Source organism: Mustela nigripes, chromosome 16 (assembly GCF_022355385.1).
Source record: "Mustela nigripes isolate SB6536 chromosome 16, MUSNIG.SB6536, whole genome shotgun sequence".
Classification (NCBI taxonomy): Eukaryota; Metazoa; Chordata; class Mammalia; order Carnivora; family Mustelidae; genus Mustela; species Mustela nigripes.
In genome coordinates, this window is record NC_081572.1 from 42,856,172 (window position 1) to 42,878,192 (window position 22,021).

Genomic DNA, 22,021 nt, shown 5'->3' on the forward strand with positions numbered 1-22,021 from the left:
TTATTTGACAGACAGAGATCACAAGTAGGCAGAGAGGCAGGCAGAGAAAGAGGAGAAAGCAGGCTCCCTGCTTGAGCAGAGAGCACGATGTGGGGCTCGATCCCAGGACTCTGAGATCATGACCTGAGCCGAAGGCAGAGGCTTTAACCCACTGAGCCACCCAGGCGCCCCTGAACATCGGTTTTTAAAGATTTCATAGTTTGGGCTAATTATATTAAATGATTACTTTTAAGACTTTCCCAATAAATGGCATTTGGGTAAAATAAGAGATAATTAATAAAATATCTTTTTTATTATGTGGAATTGGTATTAGTTTTAATAATATGCTGTTTACTCTATTCTACTCAATTCTCTACTATAAACCACAATTGAACCCTCAAACTGAAAAGATGAGTTCAGGCATGCTCAGTGAAATGATGCTAACTCAGTGCTGGTTTATTCTTTGGTAAGTGATAGGGAACGCCAGAATAATCTGTAGTAGACAAGCACACAAAAAATCAACATCTTATATACCATCTAGCAACAAGGGGTATTCAACTGGACTTAAAAGAAGTTTCTTTGCTTTGAGTCAGACTAAAGCAATTAGATTTAGAAATAGCCTGGGAAACATATCGAATGTAAGAAATTACAACAGGCAAGTAAAGTTTGATTTTTAAAAAAGGGTACTACCAGGTTTTTCTTCATTCCTTCTTTGTATAAATGATCCTTTTCTTGTAAACAGAAGAAGCCTACAAAAACCCTCTGCTACTCATATTAATAATTTACTGTCAACAATTTTAAAAACAGTGGTCTTAATGGTTCTTAATGGCTTGACAATTCAGGACTGTTAATGAGAGTAAACCTGCATTGCCTCATTATGTAATATTTGGAACAACAATTATCCCAGTAGATGCCAAGTCAATACATAAAGCTTGAAATTAACCCAACGATCTTTACATCTGGCCTAGTAAAAAATTCAGAATCCTTTGGAATCCTCTTTTCATTCTAATGGGAATAAGGTTATGATGTCTCTGGTAATCATTCAGCTAAAATTTTTTCTGTGTTTCTTTCTCTTAGCCCTATGCAAAAGATGACACTTCACTCTCAGATCTTCCCCAATAGATAGTGAGAAATAAAGTTTCAAGTCAAATTTTCATGCTAACGAAGACAGGAAAAAATACTGTCAATAAATTGAGCCTCAGTTACGATGAAAAGGAATGATTTTTATAAAAACGTATAGTTTGCAAGAGTGGTATACAGCAACAAACACCTGATAAGTTATCATTAAGGAGCATTCCTTCTAGCCAGGTTCTCCACTTTGAGCATGCTTACTGTATACTTCCTCTGCATCATACAGAATGGCTCATGTGATTGAGTTTGGAGGACACAAGTTTGGTAGCATTTAAATGACCATCCTGAACTTACCAGAACTGTTTCTTGGGGAAAAGAGTTGATTTATAAAGCCATTTAAATGAGATAACAAAAATATTTATATACTTCTTAAATATCTCTCATAATCTTTTTCTTTTAACAGCAGCAAGTATTGGTACCCTTTTAACAATATGCCCACCACTCTGTGAGTAGTCCTTGTATATAAAGGATTGGGTAAGTCATTCACTATACCTTTTGTATTTAGGAAGTGAAATATTGACCAATCTAGAAGAATTTAAATATCTATCCAAATGAATGACAAATCTAAGTACAAAACTGAAGGCTGAAATGTTCAGTTGATATTTTCATAAAAGGTAATGAAAATTTACTTTTTTATTAATCAAGATAGTTACTCAAGATTTGAGTAAAAATTGGACCAGTATTGGCATACCTGCACTTTCTTAAAGCAATCTACCATTATATGTATGTATGTATGGACGAATAATTGACATACAACATTATCTTTGTGTCATGTGTACAACATAATGCAATTAACCATTTTATTTATTTATTTATTAAGATTTTATTTATTTATCAGAGGGAGAGAGAGTGAGCACAGGCAGACAGAATGGCAGGCAGAGGCAGAGGGAGAAGCTGGCTCCCCCGCTGAGCAAGGAGCCCCATGTGGGACTCGATCCCAGGACCCTGGGATCATGACCTGAGCCGAAGGCAGCTGCTTAACCAACTGAGCCACCCAGGCGTCCCGCAATTAACCATTTTAAATCTGAGTCAGTGACTGGATTCTTAAAATAACCCCTTTTTAAGAAACCAATTAATCTTCCTGGAAAACCAAGGTAAGCTAATCTGACAAGACTAAGAATTAGAGAAAAAAACATTAACTACAGAAATGCTATAGAATACAATGAACAAACATACCTCCGGGGCTGTGACCGGCATTCCTCCTCCCCACTGTCTGCCTCCTGCATAGAAAGGAAAATGATAAAAAAAAAATAATTTAAAACCTGAGGTCTCATATAGTGTCAACAAAGCAATTTTACTAAGCTTTTAAAAAGATTTTATTTATTTGACAGAGAAACAGCAAGAGGGAACATGGGCACGGGGAATGGAGAGAGAAAAGCAGACTCCCTGCTGAGCAGGAAGCCTGATGAAGGGCTCTGATCCCAGGACCCTGGGATCCTGATCTGAGCCGAAGGCAGATGCTTAACTGACTGAGTCACATAGGTGCCCCTCATCTTGTGCACTTGAACAAATTCTCTCTATAAAGAGCAACTTCAACCAACAGGGAAGGTTGATATGTATCAGTAGAATTTATTTCTGGAGGAAACTTCAACAATAGCCAACAAATTTCATTGATAACTAACTGCTAATAGTTAAAATAATTACCTCTGAAAACCAACTAAAAATGTTATGCCACTGTTATGCTACTTCAGATTCAAAATGAGTGGGCATTCTGATTGCCACCAATAAATCTCACCAAGATGTTGTATTAATAATTCTGGTCCCCAAAGAACCTAAACAATGAACCACTTCACAAAGCACTCATGATCAAATCACAAATAATATCGTCCTCAACACAAAGGCTACTAGTTATTGAGTGTTTATAATGTGCCAGGCTCCTTGCTCAACACTTCAAGTACATTGTTCTACTTATTACTTATAAGTTCAGAAGGTTGAGGGATGCCTGGGTGGCTGAGCTGGTTAAGCATTTGACTCTTGGTTTCCGCTCGAGTGATGATTTTGGGGTCGTGAGATTGAGCCCAGCCCAGTGGGCTGCAAGCTTAGTGTACAGTCTGCTTGGGATTCTCTCTTTCCTCCCTCTGCCCATTCTTGTGTGCTCTCTAAAATAAACAGATAAATAAATAAATAAATAAAATCTTAAAAAATAATTCAGAAGGCTGATAGTACTTTATTTCTCACTGATTCTCTCTCACACACACATACACAGAACTAAGCATAAATATCTTCAATCAATAAAAAAGCACTGGATCATAGTTTAATTGCAATATCTCTTTTTTCTTAGTGGCACATAAGATAATTTAGGGTGTTATAACATGGCAATTTAGATTCAATGAAATATGGATTTTACAGATGAAATTCACAGAGGATCGAAGTAAGTTTCCCAGGAAAACTCATATGGTGAAGCTAGAATTAAAACTGATAAAATACTGCCTCCCAGCACATGGAAGAAGCCTATCATTTACTCCTTCCTGTCCTAGGTTAGGTCTTAAAAGTTATTACACAGATTTTCATGTACACAAAAATACTGACATACAGGAAAAGTGAGAAAAGGTGTGAGAATTAATAATACTAAGGTGCTAAGTTTTTCCTTAAGTTTGTTCCCTGATATTTTATATTTGCTTTTGGTCACTTTGCTCTGTTGGGCGAACATAAAACTGGAGGACAAAAATAATTTCAAACAGTATGCGTACTATCTGCCACTGAGCCACCTACATTTTTTAGTTTATTGAACCAAAACCATTTACCTCTATATCATTCTGTCTCCCATTCCTGGTCAGCTACTATGACTTTAAACTCTACAACTTTTATTCTCCTTTTATTTTTGTTATTGATTTCAGGCATGCCTATTATTTTCCATAAAGGGAAGAACGCAGCAAAGATTCTACCCACAGAGAGAAGACAGGTGGAATGTCATAGTGCGCTACACTATTTGCCTGTAGGGGAGATTTTAGGTTCAGAAGTACCCCCTTTAGAGATTGAAAAGAAAGGTGTTAAAAGGAAAAGAACTGATTGTCTCTAGAGTGGGAACCTGGAAAGTTTGCAAGAAAGAAAATGAACAGATTCAGATAAACAAATGTGAATGTTAGATTTTGAGGCCCAGAGGAACTATAATATAGAGGAATGATTGCTTCGAATGTCATTTAACAAGTAGTGCTTCATTATTGCTATCACTGGTTAATTGAACTCAACTTCTGATGTATTCTAGTATCTTTTAATTGTATGAAAAACTATATAAAGGTTATATTTAAGATAAATTTAAGTTAAGAGGTACAATAATACAATAATACAGTATCTGTGAACACTGAACAGATAGATTAGTACTGAAAAGCTAGATTAGTACTGGGGCACCTGGGTAGCTCAGTTGGTGAAGCATCTGACTCTTGGCTTTGGCTCAGTCATGATCTCAGGGTTGTGAGATCAAGCCCCGTGTTGGGCTCTGCTCAGCGTGGAGTCTGCTTGAGATTCTTTCCCCCTCATACTCCTTCCCCCTCTGCGCCTCACCCTGCTCGCATTCTTGCTCTAAAATAAAGAAATAAAGTCTTAAAACAAACAAACAAACACGTAAAATAAAAAGAGCCAGACTAGTACTGAAACCTTTGCACCTGTGTGCTTATTACCCATCTCCCATTCTTATCCTTCTCCCAAGATGTGACTACTATTTTGAATTTTAAGTTTATAATTTTCTTGTTCTCACTCTACTATAAAAAAATTTCAAACATAAAAAGGTTGAAAAACCATATAGTGAATCTGTATATTCACCATATGTATTCTACCATTAATATTTATATACTTACTGTATTGCATATTAATTTATGTTTGCTTTTCCATCAATCCATCATATTTTTGATGCTTTTTAAACTACGTTACAGGGGCGCCTGGGTGGCTCAGTGGGTTAAGCCGCTGCCTTCGGCTCAGGTCATGATCTCAGGATCCTGGGATCAAGTCCCTCGTCAGGATCTCCGCTCAGTGGGGAGCCTACTTCCTCCTCTCTCTCTCTCTGCCTGCCTCTCTGCCTACTTGTGATCTCTCTGTCAAATAAATAAATAAAATCTTAAAAAAAAATTTAAACTACATTACAGTCATCAGCACACATGCCATTAAGTGTGTATAATTAATTAGAATTCAGTATTACAGTTTTTCCTTCTTATAGTAAAATTTACATACAGTGAAATGCACAAATCTTAAGTGCACCATTCAGTGAGTTTTGAAAATGTATATATCTGTGTAACTAAAACTTCTATCAAGAAGCAAAACATTTCTATCACTTCAGAAATTTTTCGTGTACCTCTTCTCAGTCAATATCTGGCACCACCCACTCCCTAGAGGCAACCATTGTTCTGATGTTTCTATCACAACTTTTCCCCCCAAGTTAGCACATAGCATATGATTCCACTGTTCATATAAATGGAATCATATGGTATGTACTCTTGTGCGAGGCTTCTTTTACTCAGCATTATGTTTTGAGATTCACTCATGTTGTTGCATTTAACAGGAGCTCATTCCTTTTTATTCCTGAGGATTCCATTGTATGAATACACCACAGTTTGTTTATTCATCTCCTACTGATACACAGGCTTGGGGTGTTTAATTTTTGTCTATTATGAATAAAGCTGTTATATGGGCAATGCTTCATTTAAAAAAAAAAGATTATTTATTTTAAAGGGAGAGAGTGCACAGGAGCAGGGGGGAGGGGCAGAGGAAGAGGGAAAGAATCTCAAGTAGACCCCCCTGCTGAGAGCAGAGTCTGATGCAGAGTCTTGATACCAGGACCTAACATAATGACCTGAGCCAGAACCAAAAGCTCGAGACTTAACTGACTGAGCCACCAAGGAGCCCTCTTTTGTGTGTTTTTGGTGGAAATGTTTTTGTTTCTTTTGGGGTAATGGGATAGATGCAGGAAAAGTTTCATAGGAAATTGCCAGGCCTTTTTCCAAAGCACTTGTAACACTTTATACTTATCAACAGTTTAATTAGCAATTTTCTTCTCCAATGGTTATTGTTTTCCATGTCCTCAGAAACTTTCGCTTACCCTTTAGTCACAAAAATACTGTATTTTTAAAATGTTGTCCAAGGTGTTTTCTTCTTCTTCTTTTAAAGATTTTATTTATCTGAGATACAGAAAGAGAGTGAGAGCGCATGCATGAATGGGGGCAGGAGCAGAGAGAGAGAGGAAGAGAAGCATAATCCCTAGAGAGCACTGAGCCAGAATTGGGGCTCAATCCCAAGATGCTGAGATCATGACCTGAGCCAAAACCAAGAGTCAGGTGCTCAACTGACTGAGCCACCCAGGCACCCCTACTCTACCATATTTTTGTTAAACTTTTTTTGAAGATTTTATTTATTTATTTGACAGAGAGAGATCACAAGTAGGCACAGAGGCAGGCAGAGAGAGAGGGGAAGCAAGCTCCCCGCCGAGCAGAGAGCCCAGTGTGGGACTCGATCCCAGGGTCCTGAGATCATGACCCCAGCTGAAGGCAGAGACTCAACCCACTGAGCCACCCAGGTGCCCCTCTACCATATTTTTAAATAAAAGCTTTATGGTTTTATATATCCTTAAAAAATATTTGTGTATGGTGTGAGTAGGAGGTTCGTTTTTTTTCCACGTGGATGTCTAGTTTTAAGGACCATTTGTTGAAGACTTTCTTTTCCCCATTGGGTTACTTGGCTCCTTTGTAAAAAATCAAATGATTGTATAGGTGAGGTCTACTTCTGGGTTCTTTATTCTGTTCCATTGATCTATTTGTCAGTCTCTATGCCAGGACTACACTATCTTGATTACTGTACTTTATAGTAAGTTTTGAAGGAACTGTAAATCCTCTAACTTGATTCTTCTTTTTCAAGATTGCTTTATCTTCTAGTAAGACTTTCTGTCTTTAAACCTACTTTATCTGATATTAATATAGTTACTACAGACACGTATGCAGCTTACAAGACATATTTTTCAATCTCTTTATATGTTAAAGACTGTCTCTTATAAACAAAATACAGATGCATCTTGGTAAGCCTGGGTGGCACAGTTGGTTGAGTGTACGACTCGGTTTCAGCTCAGGTCATGGTCTTGGGATTGTGAGATCCAGCCCTACACTGGGTTCTGTATTCAGTGCAGAGTCTCCTTGAGATTCTCTCTCCCTCTGTGCCTCTCCACTCTCCCACGCTCTCTCTCTCTCTCTGACATAAATAAATATATCTTTAAAAAAATAAAGTTGCATCTTGCTTTATCTACTGTGACAATTGTTGCCTTTTAATTGTAATGTTTAGTTCATAAACATTTAATGTAATTTGAAACAGTTAGATTTGGGTCTATAATGTCACTATTTATTTTCTTTTTGTCACCTCTATTTTTACTCCCCGTTCCTCCTTTTCTGTATTCTTTTGTATTATTTGAATATTTTTTAGAATTTCATTTTTATTTACTGGTTCTACCGCTTTTCATTATTTTTAAATTCCATTGTCTTTTTAATTACATCTATATTCTTAAACAATACATCATTTAGTTTTTGTAAGGGCCTATTTAGCCAGAGAAGTTCCATCCTGACCCTGCACGCCCACTCCCCCTTCAGGGAACTTACTTAAAAACAAGTCCCGGAAACCAGTCCCAGGTAACAAAGCAAATACAAGGGTGGGTCAGGCCAGGTGGAGGCATTCAATCAGTGGGGGCGCATACTGTCTTCAAGCTACCAAGGAGTATGGGCCCCGTTCTTTGGGTGCTTTTTGGGTGCCCAGTCTGACCAAGGCGATAGGCTTGTTCAAATATCTACTATAGGGTAAACTGTAATTCAATTCATCACTTACGTGTGACCTAGCAGGGCTGTGCAGCTTTCTCTGTGTTACAATCTCATTGGCCACCTGTGCGTGGCCAGGCCCAACCACATGGCCTTTGCCCTTAAAAGCTAGTCTGTAAGGCAGAGGGTCATTGCCTCTTTGCAAGAGACGTCCCTGGCTGGTCAGTCTGATTCTCGATGCTTGGTGCAAAATAAAGCTTTGCTTGACCTTCGCTTTGTATCAGTCTTGCTCCTTTGACCATGGACCCAACAGCTTTGATTGTTTTAAGAGCTTTAAAAATTGTACCATATGTATGTAGTCTTCCCAATATGGTTTTTTTTTTTTTTTAAGATTTTATTTATTTGACAGAGATCACAAGTAGGCAGAGAGGCAGGAAGAGAGAAGGGGGGAAGCAGGCTCTCCTCTGAGCAGAGAGGCCAATGTGAAGCTTGATCCCAGGTCCCTGGGATCATGACCTGAGCTGAAGGTAGAGGCTTTAACCCACTGAGCCACCCAGGTGCCCCACAATATGCTTTTTTAATAGTAAGTATTACGCAAACAAGATTCATCAACTTATCACATCCATTTAATGAGGTAAAAGACTACATCATATGAATATATCAAAGTTTATTGGGGTGCCTGGGTGGCTCAGTGCATTAAAGCCTCTGCCTTCAGCTCAGATCATGATCCCAGGGTCCTGGGATCAAGCCCCGCATTGGGCTCTCTGCTCAGCAGGGAGCCTGCTTCCTCCTCTTTCTCTGCCGGTCTCTCTGCCTACTTGTGATCTCTGTCTGACAAATAAATAAATAAAATCTTTTTAAAAAAAAAAAGTTTTATTCATTCTACTTATATAGATTGTTCCTGATTTTTGGTGATATCAACCATACCACTATAAATATTCTTGTATGTATCTTTTGGTCTACATCTATAAGAGTGTCATCACAGGATATATACCAAGCAGTGGAACTGCAGGGTCACGAATAAAGTTTAACATTTACAAGATAATGCCAAATTATTTTCCAAGGAGGCTGTGCTGATTTATATGCCCACCAGGAAAAAGTGTTTCTTTCAATTGATCTAAATTCTAGCCAACATTTGGAATCATCATATTTTTATTTTTAGCAATGGTCTCAATTTACTTTGCCTTGATTACTAATAAGGTTGAGCAACCTTTTATGTTTATGGCCTATTACTAACTTCATGCCCTTCTCCTTGTATCTAAAAGGAACAGACCAAAAGGGGGATAATTCAAATTATTTTCAGCTCTTTGGTGGATTTTTCTTTTCTTTTTAATTAATTAATTAATTTAGTGAGATAGAAAATGTGTTGGGGGGGCAAAGGGAGAGGGACAGAGAGAATCCAAAGCAGACTCCCTGGTGAGCATAGAGCCTGACATGAGGCTCAATCCCACAACCCTGAGATCATCATCTGAGCCAAAATCAAGAGTTTGATGCTTAACCAACTGAGACACCCAGGTGTCATGGATTTTTATACCTTTGAGAATTGTGATGAGAGTATATGGAGAAGTAAAAAGCAAAAACAACCTTGATGTTTCCTTAGTGGGCACAGACAGCCAATCAGTTATATCTACAGAGGCATATGCACCTTAATTAGACTTGTTCAAGGACACAATGGTGGTAGGGTTAGGATTTGAATTCAGGTCTATCTTTCTGTTATAACTAGCTTCCTCTAAACTAAGATACCTATATCCAAAGATAGCAGGTAGGGAAGTGGCCACAAAAGAAAGCCATTTCTTTTTTTCATGGCTTATAAAACAAAATAAAATAAAATAACACCCTTTGTCATCTTTCCTCTATGACTTCTACACTTTAAAATAATGCCAAAGGAATTGTACTCACAAAAAAAGCAAGTCAGAGTAGTGTTTCTAATACAAGATCCTCAACTTTGTCTTCCTTTCTTAGATTAATATTACAATAGTAAGGGTAATGAACCATTTGTTTTTCACTGTTATTACTTGGAAAAAGAAAAAAAACCAACTTAGTGTGTGTGTGTGTGTGTGTGTGTGTGTGTGTATGGCCTATAAATATATATATATATTTATAGGCCTTAGAGTAAAATGGATTTAAAAGGAATGAAGAAAATGCTCAATTATGTTTCTTTCAGTAGAATTTATTGCCACAAAAGCAAAAATAAAACACTGCTTATTCAATAAGTCATGCAGTTATCTTGAATAGTGGCACTTAAAAGGTAGCTAACGGTAGAATGCTTACTATTCTATTCTAACAAGTTCATATGACAGATATAACAAACTACCTGTCAAATAACTTCACACACTGTCAAGAAAAAGAAAAAAAGCCAAATAGTCAACCTGCTCAGAACATTAGAAAAACCAGGAGAAAAGTATAGAGATAGCTTTTAGTTTCTTCTTAGTGAACAGAATCATTTCTAATGTGTAAGGAAGAGATCTAATTAATTAAATGACTAAATACATGTTTGTTGCTCTTTTTATATTGCACAGTCCTATTGTTAAATAATTAGTTCTTGATGCTCTTTTTTTTTTTTTTTTAAAGATTTTACTTATTTGACAGAGATCACAAGTAGGCAGAGAGGCAGGTAGAGAGAGGGAGCGGGGGACGCAGGCTCCCTGCCAAGCAGAGAGCCCAATGTGGGGCTTGATCCCAGGATCCTGAGATCACAACCTGAGCCTAAGGCAGAGGCTTAACCCACTGAGCCACTCAGGTACCCAGTACTTGATGCTCTCAAGAAAAATTCAACTTATAAGCAATATGGTATGAGATTGTAAATGTGCATTCAATCTTAGGTATTCAGGAACCATTAAGTATGAACTGAAAGATTAATGCATTCTTATGAATCTACTACCTCAGCATAAAAATAGGTTGCTAAGAAAAAGATGTTTGGAAAAATATAAGCACCCAAGTGATATTCGCTGATGAGTAGGTTGGTGAGAGGTAAGTACTGCTAGCCTTGAAAAACACTGCACTAGATAGGTGTTAAGTGCCTTCCCAAACCTTATTGTTGAAGATGTTTTTACACTTTCCATATTTTCCAATCCAAGTGGACTCATTCATTATACTTCAAAAGTACCTATTAACTTCCTTTGTCCACATGGTTTTATGAACATGGAAGGCCCCTCTCCCCTCCCACATCCCTCCCCAGTTTTTTTCTTTCTTTTTTTTTTTAAAGATTTTATTTATTTATCAGAGAGAGAGGGGGGAGAGAGCGAGCACAGGCATACAGAATGGCAGGCAGAGGCAGAGGGAGAAGCAGGCTCCCCGCCGAGCAAGGAGCCCGATGTGGGACTCCGATCCCAGGACGCCGGGACCACGACCTGAGCCGAAGGCAGCTGCTCAACCAACTGAGCCACCCAGGCGCCCCCCCTCCCCAGTTTTGAAAGATGGTTTCAAATGCCTGAAGTTCACGACATTTTTTTAAATCACCTGAGGGCTGTCTGTCTCCCTCCAAACTTGAGTTACAGTGCATCTTTCTTTCTTATTTTTTTAAAGATTTTATTTATTTATTTGACAGAGAGATCACAAGTAGGCAGAGAGGCAGACAGAGAAAGGGGGAAGCAAGCTCCCTGCCAAGCAGAGAGCCCAATGTGGGACTTGATCCCAGGACCATGAGATCATGACCTGAGCTGAAGGCAGAGGCTTAACCCACTGAGCCACCCAGACGCCCCTATATTTATTTATTTTGAAAACCTTTATCTTAAATGTTGGGAAAAACATTAAAATGCCTGTGGTACACATAGCTACGACTCCCTCAATGTAACAGTGCTAGGTACCAGGGAGATCAGTGATGATGGGAACTCAGCTCTCCAAAAGCATCTGTTGTCCCTCTTCCTAAACTGTAAGGCCTATAAGGGGAGCACTATGTTTCTATAGTGACAGTCAAGCTCAGGAGATATTAGATGCATTAATAAATATTGTCAAAGGTATCATAACCTTGGTATCATAACTAGGTATCACAACCTAGTGAGTGGCAGAATTAGGAATAAACCTTAGGCTAATTTCAATATATCAATAAACCTTAGGCTAATTCAATATATGCCTCATCTCCATTAAATTATTGGCCATATCCCCTTGGTCTGTCAGTCCAATATGATTTCTTAAAATGGGGTGGAGAGTGAGCAGCATCCACCGTAAGGTAATAAGACTATGCCTCTCTGCCATCTTTTGGGTCTCCATAATTTAATGTTTTTTTCATGACTATTACTCATTTGAGCTGCCCTGGGGTAAATGCTATGCAGGTGTGATTAGAGACTTTTCAGCTGAAGAAACTACCTCATGAAAGTGTGATAATTTGTTCAAAGTAACCTAAGAGTAAGCAGCAGAGTCAAGATTCTGTCCGATAAGGTCAAATGTATCTTCTGCTAGAACAAGCTGCTTCTCTTGTTATCAAATGAATACTCTGGGCGCACTGATAGGGGCCTGATCCTAAGACCTTGTCTTTAAGTTTTCTTCCTGTCCAAATCCTGTTCCCTCCTACTCAAATGAAAATCCACATCTCACTCACCACCATTGGTCCATTTCCTTCTTTGTAGCCTGAGCCCTCCATATGGACACATGGTCTTATGTTCAGCCAGGATACAGCGGTACAACTGTATTGTTTATTTTTTTTTAAAGATTTTATTTATTTATTTGAGAGAGAGACAGTGAGAGAGAGCATGAGCGAGGAGAAGGTCAGAGGGAGAAGCAGACTTCCCATGGAGCTGGGAGCCTGATGTGGGACTCGATCCCGGGACTCGGGATCATGACCTGAGCTGAAGGAAGTCGTCCAACCAACTGAGCCACCCAGGCATCCCAACTGTATTGTTTAAATGTTGAAATACTTCTATATGAGATGATAAGTAGTTGCTTTCTACCGCCTCTCAGAATGTTTCAAGATCCAATAACAAACTCGATGGTGGCTGGCACAGCAGAGGAATTCGAGGTCTTCCTCCTGCCTATTCTGATTGGTTTATAAACGTACCATACTAGTTGCTAAATATTTTGAATATCATCTCACCTACAGCAAATCTTTTCTGTGCTATAAGCTTTGATTTAAAACTCCTAGCTCTGTCTTAGATTCACCCTGGAAATAATGCCTGCATGCCCCTTTCACCTATATCATCTCTTGTGTGTGTGTGTATTTGTGTGTGTGCATCCTGCTAGCCACATTTTAATTGCTTAGACTGCCTTCTGGTTTTAATTTCAGTCCTCTGAGACATATAATTACCATGCCTCCCCAAGGAATTTAAAAATAGAAAAGGCCCTGATAAGATCTGGGGGAGGCGAAGTAAAATCTGATTATTAAAGTTTCTCTTAATATTACACATTTGAATTGTTTATGGATATAAAGAATTAGAATGCAATTAACCAAAGTTACAACCTGAAACACTATTCAGAGATAAGACCACAAAAGACTAAAAGCCAAAGAAATCTTGAGAAAGAAGAACAAAGCTGGAGGTATCACAATCCCAGAGTTCAAACTATACTACAAATCTATAGTAACCAAAACAGTAAGGCAGTGGCATTAAAAACAGAAACATAGATCACTGGAATAGAACTGAGAGCCCAGAAATAAACCTACTCTTAAAATGTCAGTGTGCTCTTACAACAAAGGAGGCAACAATATACAATACAATATCGAAGTTTCTTCAATAAATGTCGTTGGGAAAACTGAACAACTACATGTAAAAAATTGAAACCAGGCTTATCTTGCACTATACAGAAAAATAAATCCAAAATGGATTAAAGACCTAAATGTGAGACCTGAAACCATAAAACTCTTAAAACAGAGAGTAGTAATCTTTTGGACATCAACCTTAGCAATATTTTTTTGGATATGTCACCCAAGGCCAGGGAAACAAACAAGAATACACAATTGCAACTACATAAGACAAAAAGCTATTGCAGAGCAAAGAAAATCATCAACAAAATGAAAAGGTAACCTGTCAAATGGAAGAAGATATTTGCAAATGACATAACCAATAAGAGGTTAATACCAAGATATATAAATAACTCACAGAACTCAACACCCCAAAATAATACAATTAAAAACTGGGCAGAGGACCTAAATAGACATTTTTCCAAAAAAGATTTACAAATGGCCAACAGATACATGAAAACTTGCTCAACATCACTGATCTTCAGGGAAATGCAAATCAAAGCCACAATGAGATCATAACCCCACACCAGTCAGAATGGCTAGTATCAAAACGATAAGAAATAAATGTTAGCAAGAATTTGTAGAAAAGGGAATCCTCCTCGTGCACTGTTGGTAGGAATGTCAAGTAATGCAACCACTCTGAAAAAACAGTATTGAGGTTCCTCAAAAAACTACAAATAGAAGTCCTATATGATCCAGTAATCCCACTTCTGGGCATTTTTCCAAAGAAAATAAAAGTGGTAATTTGAAAAGATAAATACAGACTTCTGTTTATTGCAGTGTTATTTATAATGGCCAAGATATGTAAGTAACCTAAGTGTCTATCAGTAGACAAACAGATGAAGAAAATGTGATACAGATGTCAAATGGAATACTACTGAGCTGTTTAAAAAAAAAAAAAAGGAGATCTTGCCATTTGCAACAACAGGGATGGACCTAGAGGGTATTTTGCTGAATAAAATAAGTCAGCTAGAGATAACAAAACAGACAAATAAGATAACAAAACAGACAAATGAGCGACAACAACAACAAAGAGAAACAAACTTATAAATACAGAGAAAAAACTAGAAGTTGCCAGAGGGAAAGGGGTGGGGTGATAGGTGAAATAGGTGAAGGGGATTAAGAAGTACAAACTTCTAGTTATAAAATAAATAAGTAGTGGGGAAGAAAAGTACAAATAACATTGTAATAACTTCGTATGGTGACAGATGGCAATTACAGTTATCTGGTGAGCATTTCATAATGTATATAACTGGAGAATCATTAGTTATACACCTGAAAGCAATATAATATGCCAACTATACTTTAAAAAGCAAGCCAGCCAGCCAGCCAGCCAAAGAACACATGCAGAAGGGTAATGAGCACTGATTGTCTACCAGATATTACTGAGCTAACAGCATAATTTTTTCAAGTTTTCCAAAGTCATTTTCAAACCAAGGAGTTGATAAACCAAATCCTGATACAGTCAGGGCTCTGATCAAAAAGAAATTAGAATATTTAAGACACAGATGTACTGCTAAGGCTAGTTTGGTTAGTGGGAAATGCACTGCCATTTTGTTTGTACTCATATTAAATCTAGACAATTAGCTATTCAGTCATTAACAAGGGAAAAGACAGAGTCAGGATATGGGATATCTTTGGCAAATAAATAATCAACATATTCACTAAAAGCTGCTAGAGTCCACAGGGGACAAAAAGAAATGTGAGACAGTACCAGAGTCAAGGAGTTAATCTGGCTATTATATTTGATAAGTGTATACAACAAGTACAATGTAAATGCATGGCACAGGAAGTACATTTCAGAATTTCAGAAGAGAGATCTCACGGTGGGTACAGTGTTCACAGGAACTGAGCTAGGAGTCCAATCTTGACAGAAGCATAAGATCTGAAGAGGCACAGAGACGAACAGGGCATTTGAGACATGAGCAAAAGGAAGGAAAACAGAACTACATTTAGCACTATTGGGAGTGGTGGTGAGCAGACCAGCTGAGTAGAAACCCAGGGCTTGCCTTGATGTGAGTTGCAAAAGGCAGAGATCTAGGCCTGATCCCATGGGGATGCTATGGAAGGTATTTATCAGCGTTTTAGAAAGTGGAACAAAATTATAAATATTTTGCTTTGGTGGTAATAAAAATTCTTTAAGGAAGTAGAGGTCAAAGCCAATCAAGAGAAATGAGGTACTACTCTTCCTAAAGCCAGAAGACATTGCTCAGTATAACCACAGATCTCCACTAGAGGGCAGACAAGTCAAGGCTTATTCTGTGGTTGAACCAGAGACACTGCATCCACAGAAAATACTGAGAAAACATCCTGTGTTGTTTAAAGACCATTTTTAGTGCTTTCAAACCTGAACAGAACCTTTAGCTAGTATATGAATCTTTCACAGAATAGCCTTCTTTGGTATAAAATGCTTCTTCTTCTTTTTTTTTTTTTTTAAAGATTTATTTATTTATTTGACAGAGATCACAAGTAGGCAGAGAGGCAGGCACAGAAAGAGGAGGAAGCAGGCTCCCCGCTGAGCAGAGAGCCCGATGTGGGGCTCGATCCCAAGACCCTGGGATCATGACCCGAGCCGAAAGCAGAGGCTTTAACCCACTGAGCCACCCAGGTGCCCCTGGTATAAAATGCTTCTTAATTGCAAAATGGTTCAAGAGAAGTTATACATTAGGAACCTGGCTTAGCTGTCAGGGACATGTGCTTATTCATCACAAACATAGCTGGGATGCCAACAGCAGCACTCATCACTGGCTAGCTTACCTCAAGCTTCCCCTCCCATCTCAGGCACATCCTAACCACCACTCATCCAATGACTAACAATGTATATATCAGCTGGACCATGATTTCAATCTAGGTTCTCCTTTTGGTCAACTTAAGATGGGCTTGGTCTTAAGGACTCATCCCTTTAAAGTCAGAGTGAGGTGAGTTAACCAGACAGAGGTTCTTATATGTACATTTGACTTATTAGGCTGAAGGGTTGTCATATGGGGGTGTTGGTGGGAGTCCTCAGGTCTCACTAACATAGTATCAATATTAACTTCCAAATAAAAGGGTTGAGAATGCCATCAAACTTTTTAGATGCTAAGATCGATTTTACAAAGTACCTGAACATTTCTTCTGTTTTGATCTCTTGCAAAATGTCTGTCATTAAAGATTCAAGGGCAGTAGTAGGTTGACTTTCTGTCATTAGCTGGAAGTAGTTTTCTTTCACTCTTCATCAATGCTAGTATCACAAGTATTTTCTTTTTCCTTGGAAAATGATAGCAGTTAGTGTCTTGAAAATTATAACATTTGGTTTCAGATATTAGGTATTTCAGCTGCAGGTAAATTTTGCTATCATAAAATTCTGGTAGTATCTTCAACAAGCCAGGCCACTGTGTATGTTAGACTTTGTATACTGTTCTCTCTGCCTATAATTCCCTTCATTCTCCTCGTCCCTTGCTTACTTCTACTCAAGTACAGTGGAACAAATCCTTCAACAAAGATGTCCCATTTTCCATGTTGTAGATTCACTCTCCAAACATTATTTACTATGTATAATTCGAATACAATAATGTAGTAAAAATTCTTAGCACAAGAATATTCATAGCCGTACCTGTTGCATATTTTCACAGAGTCAATCATTTCAGAGGCTTGCATAACAATTCTGATAGAAACAAGAATGAATGGGGCAATGTTCTCAATAACAGGAATTAGTGACCTAATGATCATTCCCTTCTTTTAGAATGCATTCCACTTATTTTATTTTCTGGGAGTGGTAATACCTATCTCTAATCCTTACAGAAAATAAAAGGATAAAAGGGCTCATTAAACTGTGAGCTTTTTGAAGACAGGGACCATGTTTTTTCTTTATATCTAAATACCTGGCACATAGTCATGTTTTTGTTGTTGTTGTAAATCTTTATTGAAATATAATTCACATACCATACAATTCACCTATTTATTTTTTAGTATCTTCACATGGTTGAGTATGTTCTTAAGTATGTGGTCACACATTTTAAAACCATGCCATATATTCAAATATAAAAGGATATTCACAGAGAGGAAAGTAATAAAAATTTTTAAAAAGTTTAACAAACTGAGAAAAATAGTTTCACCGTATATTTAAAAAATGGATTAATAGTTTCAAAAAACAAAGAATTCCAAAGAATCAACAAAAAAGAGCAAAAATCCCCACAGAAAATTGGGCAAAGAGAATTCACAAGAGATACAAATGGGCTGAAAAGGAAGTAAAAATATGGTTAGCTTGAAATTAAAAAAAATACAAAAATTCAAATAAAGATGTTGTACTGTATTTTCTCTACTAAATTATTTAAGATAAAACTAATAAAGTGCAATATTAACAAGAGGTCATGAAAATGGGCAGGGTTTTTTTTGGCACTTTGTATCAAGAGCTTTAAAATTGTTCCTATTTTTGACCTTATAGTTTCATGTCTAGAAATGTATTCTACCAAAAACAAAAATAAAACAGAAATATCCCCAAAGATTTATACAAGGATACCGAATGCAGAGTATTCATAATAGCAAACAAGTTGTAAGCCACCTTAAATGTACAAAGACAGGAGAAGTTGGGTAAATTAAGAAATTACCAAACAAAAGAATTTTATTAAGACCTAAATTTATACTGTTTACTTAAAATGAGAACATGTGAGAATTACTGGGAAAAAAAAAAAAGCAGATTTCTAATGGGATGTGCATTATATGTGGTAACTTTCTTCTTTATAATCATTTATATTTTCTAAACTTTCTACAATGATCATGTATTATAATCAGAAAAAAACTTTAAAAATGTGGAGTAAGGGCATGGGAGAAATGTACAGATTCTTTTTCTTTTCTTAATTAGATGTCTTCTGATATATTAGGTGGAAGATTACACATATCATCAAACCAATGTTTTAAAAGAGACATAATTAATAAGTTGGAAGATCAACCAGTAAAAGTCTCTATTGGCAGGTAAACGACATGCTCTTTTCTTCCTCTTTGAACAGCAGCTTCTCCTGCTATAGTCATGTGAACTCAGCTCGAGTTCACAACTCTTCCTATTCAATGTTCTTTTTCTCTAGAGCCATGCTTTTTAAACTGGGATACAAGTATTCCAGGGTCATGCCTCAGTGTGGTAGGAATTAACTGAAATCAAAGGATGAATATAAATCACATTCTCAGGGCATCAGTTTTGCTTGATTGGAAGTAATATTTTTAAATCTTTTTTCTTTTTAAGCGTGGGGGGAAGAGAGAGAATCTTAATCAGGCTCTACACCCAGAGCAGAGTCTACCCGTGGGGCTCAATCCCACAACCCTGAGATCATGACCTGAGCCAAAATCAAGAGTACGATGCTTAACCAACTGAGCCACCCAGGGAACCCAATGGTAATTAACATTTTTGTAGCAACAGAGATACAGATATATAAGCAAGAAATCTGAAGTAAACTGAAAATTCAAATAAATCTCGGACATATAATAGACTCCTTTAAACTCTGTATACCCAGACTGTCAAGAGATTTCCTATTCACTCTCTTCTGCTGTTGAGAAACTTATGGTGGAAAGATTTGAGAGGACTGCTCAAGATACAGAGGACTGCTGTGTGCAACTTTATTTACTTATGTGTGTATGTATGTATGTGTGCATACATGCATGTATGTATTTTACATAGGCCCTACATCCAATGTGGCATTTGAATTCACAGCCTTGAGATTAAGAGTCATATGTTCCACCAACTGAGCCAGCCAGGCACGCCTTGCTGTGTGTAACTTTAAAATAAAGCTTGTGTGGGACATCTGGGTGGCTCAGTAGGTTAAGCATCTGCCTTGGGCTCAGGTCATGATCCCAGGGTCTTGGGATGGAGTCCTGTGTGGGGCTCCTTGCTCAGCAGGAAGCCTGCTTCTCCCTCTGCCTGCCCTCCCCCTGCTTGTGCTCTCTCTCTCTCTCTCTCTCTAATAAATAAATCTTTAAAAATAAAATAAGGCTTGTGCCTAATATTGAGCAATTAACATATAAATTAAATTCTGGGGAGTATAGTCAGTTAATAAACATGAAGAGAAGATCAGATGCTAATGACTCCTTATTCTAATTCCTGATTCGACCTCTAAGACTACAGGGCAGGCCACTTAACTTTATTTGGTGTCCCAAAACAAAAGACTGAAAAAACGAAAGTGGTAAAAAAGCTGACTGAGTACTTAAACAAAAGCCTCCATGCTTACTTGAAGTGAAACAGAGGTACTAAAGTGAAGAAAAAAATATGAAGTTATAAATCCGAATGTGATCTAATTCCTAATATAAGTGAGGCCTACCTAGTGATTTTTGCTAATACAGTGAGTATCATAAGGAATCCAATTATTAATAGTCTTCTGCAGTTAAAACACCCCTGGCTTTATTTTATTAATGGAAATAAATGACAGAGGGAAAAAAATTGGCAAGTTATTGCAGGAAGCTTTTTTTTTTTTAAATTTTTAATTTTTTTAAAAAAGATTTTATTTATTTGACAGACAGATCATAAAAAGGCAGAGAGGCAGGCAGAGAGAGAGGAGGAAGCAGGCTCCCTGCTGAGCAGACAGCCTGTGATCCCAGGACCCTGGGATCATGACCTGAGCTGAAGGCAGAGGCTTTAACCCACTGAGCCACCCAGGTGCCCCTGCAGGAAGCTTTTAATTACACTCACAGTCCCCATTAACCTTGACAACCCACCAACTCGACTATAATAAGAACACCTCCCCCACTAATATAAGTCTAACTAGAACTGCATGATTACAAAACGTTGTTTAAGAGGAAGGTAGGATCTTATGAGAGAGAACTATTCAGTCATCTGAATTTCCCCTCTAATTTGTTAAACATCAGAATCATGTATTGTCAATTTTTAGATTATCTAGCCCACCTCAGAAGCTTCTTGGTTACTCATTCTTTTTTTTTTTTTTTAAGATTTTTTTTTAAAAAGATTAATTTATTTGTCAGAGAGAGAGAGAGCGTGAGAGCGAGCAGCACAGGCAGACAGAGTGGCAGGCAAAGTCAGAGGGAGAAGCAGGCTCCCTGCTGAGCAAGGAGCCCAATGTGGGACTCGATCCCACGACACTGGGATCATGACCTGAACCAAAGGCAGCTGCTTAACCAACTGAGCCATCCAGGCGTCCCTTGGTTACTCATTCTTATGTGTCTATTGTTTTTCATTAAATGTGTCTTTCATTTCATTAAAAATGTCTCCCCATTTTCCCTTCTAGCCTCATTTTTACTTCCCTAAGACTGCTATCTATCTTTCCCTTTCATTTTGCATAAACCTCAAAAAGTTTTCTCTTTGGTTCTTGAATTTTATACCTTGAGATAACTTTAGAAAATATTTATATTTAGAATACACACACACACACACACACACACACACACACACACACACATACACACACACACACACACATATATACTCTGGGAAAATATTATTGATGCATCTCTCCCACCATCCCCTCACCAGTTAACAGTCTAAGACTGAAGAAACTTAAGCTATAACCAACTTTTCAATATAATCCTTTCCTTCTTCCATCTACAGGGAGTTAGGGATAAACCTCATCAGTGATGTTTTGGCTCAATAGAATTCTGACAATCGAAGACAAGTAACTATAGGAAGTCTGTGATGATATAGTCAAATCATCAACAAATTATCAACAAATTACCCTGTTATCTATTAGTAATGTATTCTTCAATCTAGATTTTCCCCTCAGAACTGAATAGAAGTGGGGAGGAAACAGGAGATTAAAAAGGCAAACCATAAAAGGCAAGATGGGCATACCGGATAGGAATCTCCTTCCCTTATTTACAGATTCTAGTAGAAAAAAGCTTAACTGAAAACATCTATCCTCACTGTCATTATATATTTCTTCTTGAGAAACAAGTACAGCCCCAACAGGGATTTAGCTATATTTGAAAATTCAAGAAACCAGTAAAAAGCACCAGCAATGCCATAAGAATACAACTCATGGAAGCAAAAGCAGTTTTAAAAAGACAGTCCCCAGAGAGTATCCTGGTCAGTAAACACTCTGAAGCAACCACCAAGAAATATTTATTACTTCCCTAATTTCCTGGAAACATAATTTTCCTGATAAACAACGCCTTGAACATCCCATGAAAAAGATACCTAAGACTACTGAGTAAGGTCTGGTAAGATGAAATATTGCAAGCTACTATTTCATATAACTTAGAGTCAACCAAAACTATGCAATAAAATATGGAATAAAATAGTAGCTATAAAGTATACTGCAGATTAAAAAAAAATTCTCAAGCTATCAAAGTAAATTGAGATGGCAGACAGAAATGCATTCATGCTGGGGTGCCTGGGTGGCTTCAACAGTTGAACATTAGACTCCTACTTTCATTCAGCTCAGGTCATGAGCTCATGGGTTGTGAGATGAGCCCTAAGTTGGGCTCCACATTTGGTGGGAAGTCTGCTTGAAAATGCTTTCCCTCTGCCCAGCCCTCATCCCCCATTCACATGTGCACACTCTCTCTCTCTCTCTAAAAAATAAATAAATCTTAAAAAAAAAAG

At 37.7% G+C, this 22,021-nt stretch overlaps 1 protein-coding gene across 2 annotated transcripts in view; it reads right to left on the minus strand.

Moving 5' to 3' along the window:
• SSH2 (slingshot protein phosphatase 2) overlaps positions 1 to 22,021 on the minus strand; it is a 251,232-nt gene that overhangs the window by 150,842 nt on the left and 78,369 nt on the right. For both annotated transcript variants that reach the window (XM_059380665.1, XM_059380663.1), the window contains one exon: positions 2,287 to 2,330. In XM_059380665.1, the coding sequence (XP_059236648.1) occupies positions 2,287 to 2,330 (44 nt within the window). The remainder of the gene's footprint in view (positions 1 to 2,286; positions 2,331 to 22,021) is intronic.